At 41.9% G+C, this 3,006-nt stretch overlaps 1 protein-coding gene across 1 annotated transcript; it reads right to left on the reverse strand.

The window, feature by feature from the left end:
* Window positions 1-670: 670 nt before the first annotated feature.
* Window positions 671-2,260, reverse strand: LOC133186221 (uncharacterized). Its single transcript, XM_061321454.1, has 2 exons — window positions 902-2,260; window positions 671-700 (listed from the first exon to the last, which is right to left on the reverse strand). The coding sequence occupies exons 1-2, from the start codon at window positions 2,258-2,260 to the stop codon at window positions 671-673; spliced, it is 1,389 nt and encodes a 462-aa protein (XP_061177438.1).
* Between the last annotated feature and the right edge of the window lie 746 nt (window positions 2,261-3,006).

The raw sequence follows: 3,006 nt of genomic DNA on the forward strand, positions 1-3,006 counted from the left end.
GGGGTAATCCAATGTAAATTTTCCACTAATTTCTTAACAAATTCCGTTTTCCCCGATTTAGATGGTCCTGCTACCACCATGGTAAATTCGTGTTTTAATTGAAAAGACGGGAGTGTCTCGTCAGGTTGCATGATGATAAATGAAGAAAAAAATAGGGTTTCAATCCTTTTTATTCAACACAGAAATATACGTTGAGTTCTCTTCACATCGGATCGACAGATGGGGCAATACCGGAAGGTGGGAGCACATAATGAACAGCAACATATGTGTCCACAAGGGAGTAAAGCCATTTGTAATTCTCCCTCTAAACAAATGTGACATTTTCCTGTGGCCTGAATCTCTGTAGAGGTTTGCTCTAGTAGAGGTTTAATTTCAGGTGAAACTTTGTATCCCACCCGGAGTAAATGGTTAATAAATACGATCATCACCCACTCACGTCCTTTATAGGTATTGATGTAAGGACAATTAGGGTTCCAATAAGCATGTTCTACATAAGGATCGTCTGTAGGTTCCCAGTTGGTAAAACCCATACCACAATGAAAACAAGTGGTCTTATCACTCACTCCCCTGTAAAAAAAATCCGGCTTTGGCTAGGTTGGGTAATAATCCTTTTAAAGACTCGGGCCATCCCTCTTTAAAGGTAGCTTCTCTCTTTAAGAGCAGAGCATAGTTAGGGTAATGAGGAACCCCCTCTGGCTCCCTAGAATGAACAGCCATGACTGAAGTGTTCAAATATGTTTGCCCCCTTTTTATAACCCCTTCATATTTTAGGGGTTTTCCCCACATAATAAAAACACATTTTGAAATACAGTATGTTTTAATAACCATAAGGTAAAGTATTATAATCATTCATTAATTGTCTCTTATCATAGACAATTCTATATTGTTTTTCTAAAGGTACTGTCTTGTCTTCATGTTGACGAGTCCTCTGTATTTTGTAGGGATAGGAGACTTGGATTTCATCCATTTCTTTCTTGAGCATTTTTTCTAATGTCTCTGATGATACGATATTGGAAGCCCGATAATTAAGAGTCAATCCTTTGACTTTACACACGGAATTTCCCTTGGATGTGAGGTAAGCATAATTTTTAGGACCTCCTGACATGAATTTGATAATGTGGTCCCCGTCTAATTCATCAGTCCATTCTCCTAAACTGTGGCCAAGGGTAGGATTAAATTGTCCCTCCTTATGTTGGTATATGATACTGTCCGTATCGAAATAAAGGACCCGATCTCCTAAAGGTTGTAAAGTCTCGTAGAGGTGTAATCGGGCATGAGCGGTAGTGAAACAGGCCAGTACCACGTTTCCGAAGAGACACTCTTCTACAAATTCCTGTTTCTCTTGATAATTCACCAGCATCATGTCCGATTCGGGCTGCTCTTTATTTTCTAAGAGTTCTAGCCCTTTGATGTCAATGGTCGAATCTTGTAAGAGTTGCTGTACTTCCTCTTCTTCGGTCAAGTATCGAGTTTTAGGTAATAACAGGCGTTGAGCGAATTTTCCCCACAAGCAATTTAAAAAGAGTTTGGCTATCGTTCTTCGCACAGGATTTTTTTCTATACTTAATAGGTCCATTCTAATCCCTTCTCTGTCTATTACTTTACGAATGTAATCTAGTTTCTGTTCCTCCGTCTGACAATCAGGTGGGAATCCAGAGGCTTCCTGTTTGATCTTTAAGAAGGTATCGATGTAAGATCTGAATAAATCTTGACTGCTTTCTGGAAAATGCCAAACCTCGTAAATCCGCTCTAAAGTATATCCCATGTCTAAGGCTTTATGTAATTCTGTAGTCACCCAAGTACCTGTAAGACTGCGTTCCTGGTCTGTGTGTTGACATCGATGTTTAGAAGTAGAGTCCTGTCGTTCCGCACAGGTTCGACATAATGGAAATAATAACTTGCCTCCTGTGCGATAAGGTAAAACGGGGTGATAGAGGCCTCGGGGTGGTAAGACCCGACAGTGAATGAGGCCGAAATAAGTTCTCACGTCCTGGAATTGGTCTGTTATGATCTGAGGATGGCCTAGGGGAAAAGGTCTGTGTTTTAATACGTAAGGGTATAAGGAACAGACGTCCACGTATCTCATGTCCCCCTCCTCACAATACAATCTTGTAGCATTCGTGCGGCCTCCGTACAGGGCTTCTCGGGGGTTCAAAGGATCTGGAATGTCCAGGTCTCGTACATAATTCTGTAATGCCACCTCTCTTTGTACTTGTTGATCGAAATCGTGTTCCCAGATACTATGTACGGAGTACCCCATTTCCTCTAAGACCGTATTCCTCCTTAAAGTTTCCTCGTGTAATTCCTGGTAAGTAAATTGTGTCCGGTGAGGATGAGTTTCGGTCTGTAGATTGGGATAGCAAGTAGGGCATCCGTGCCAATAGCATCAGTAAAATTCGTAGATGGTGCGAGTAGCTTCCTGGTATCCATCTACAGTATAACTTCCGATCTTGACTTCCCCTCCGTTTCTAGCATGTCGTATGTGAGATCCGCTCTGGTGACTCATCCAGGTTAGCCACCGACAGGCTTTGGCGGAATATTGACGCGCAGGCTGATACCCCATGTTGGGAATGATGGCAATGGTATCTTCGGGCATGAATCCTCGACGGTAAGCTAAATTGGCCGCACTGGCAAAAGTGATGGATTCCTGGAAGGGGTCTACATGGACCAAGGTCTTGAGAGTGGCTCGAAACTGAGCACAGCATCGTCGTAAAATATCGACGTCTGAAATACAATAGTCTAAAAATTCCTTCTGGAAATCAAACACTTTTCCGGCTTGTTGTTCGTACCATTGGTAAAAAGCCTGTCGTCCACTAATAGACATGTCGTCCGGATTGTAGAATGCAAAAGGTAAAAAATTATAAGAGTCGATGAATTTCAATCCGCAGATTTGCATGGATAAGATTTTACTGCCGTTCATGATGACTGTAGGGGTCATGCAGGCGGAATGCACCAGGTAATTTAAAATGAACTGTCCGTCATATCCTTTGAAATTGTGGGCAATGA

Source organism: Saccostrea echinata, unplaced genomic scaffold, assembly GCF_033153115.1.
Source record: "Saccostrea echinata isolate AGI-Se365-2 ecotype Australia unplaced genomic scaffold, CSIRO_AGI_Sech_v1 ptg000013l, whole genome shotgun sequence".
NCBI lineage: Eukaryota > Metazoa > Mollusca > Bivalvia > Ostreida > Ostreidae > Saccostrea > Saccostrea echinata.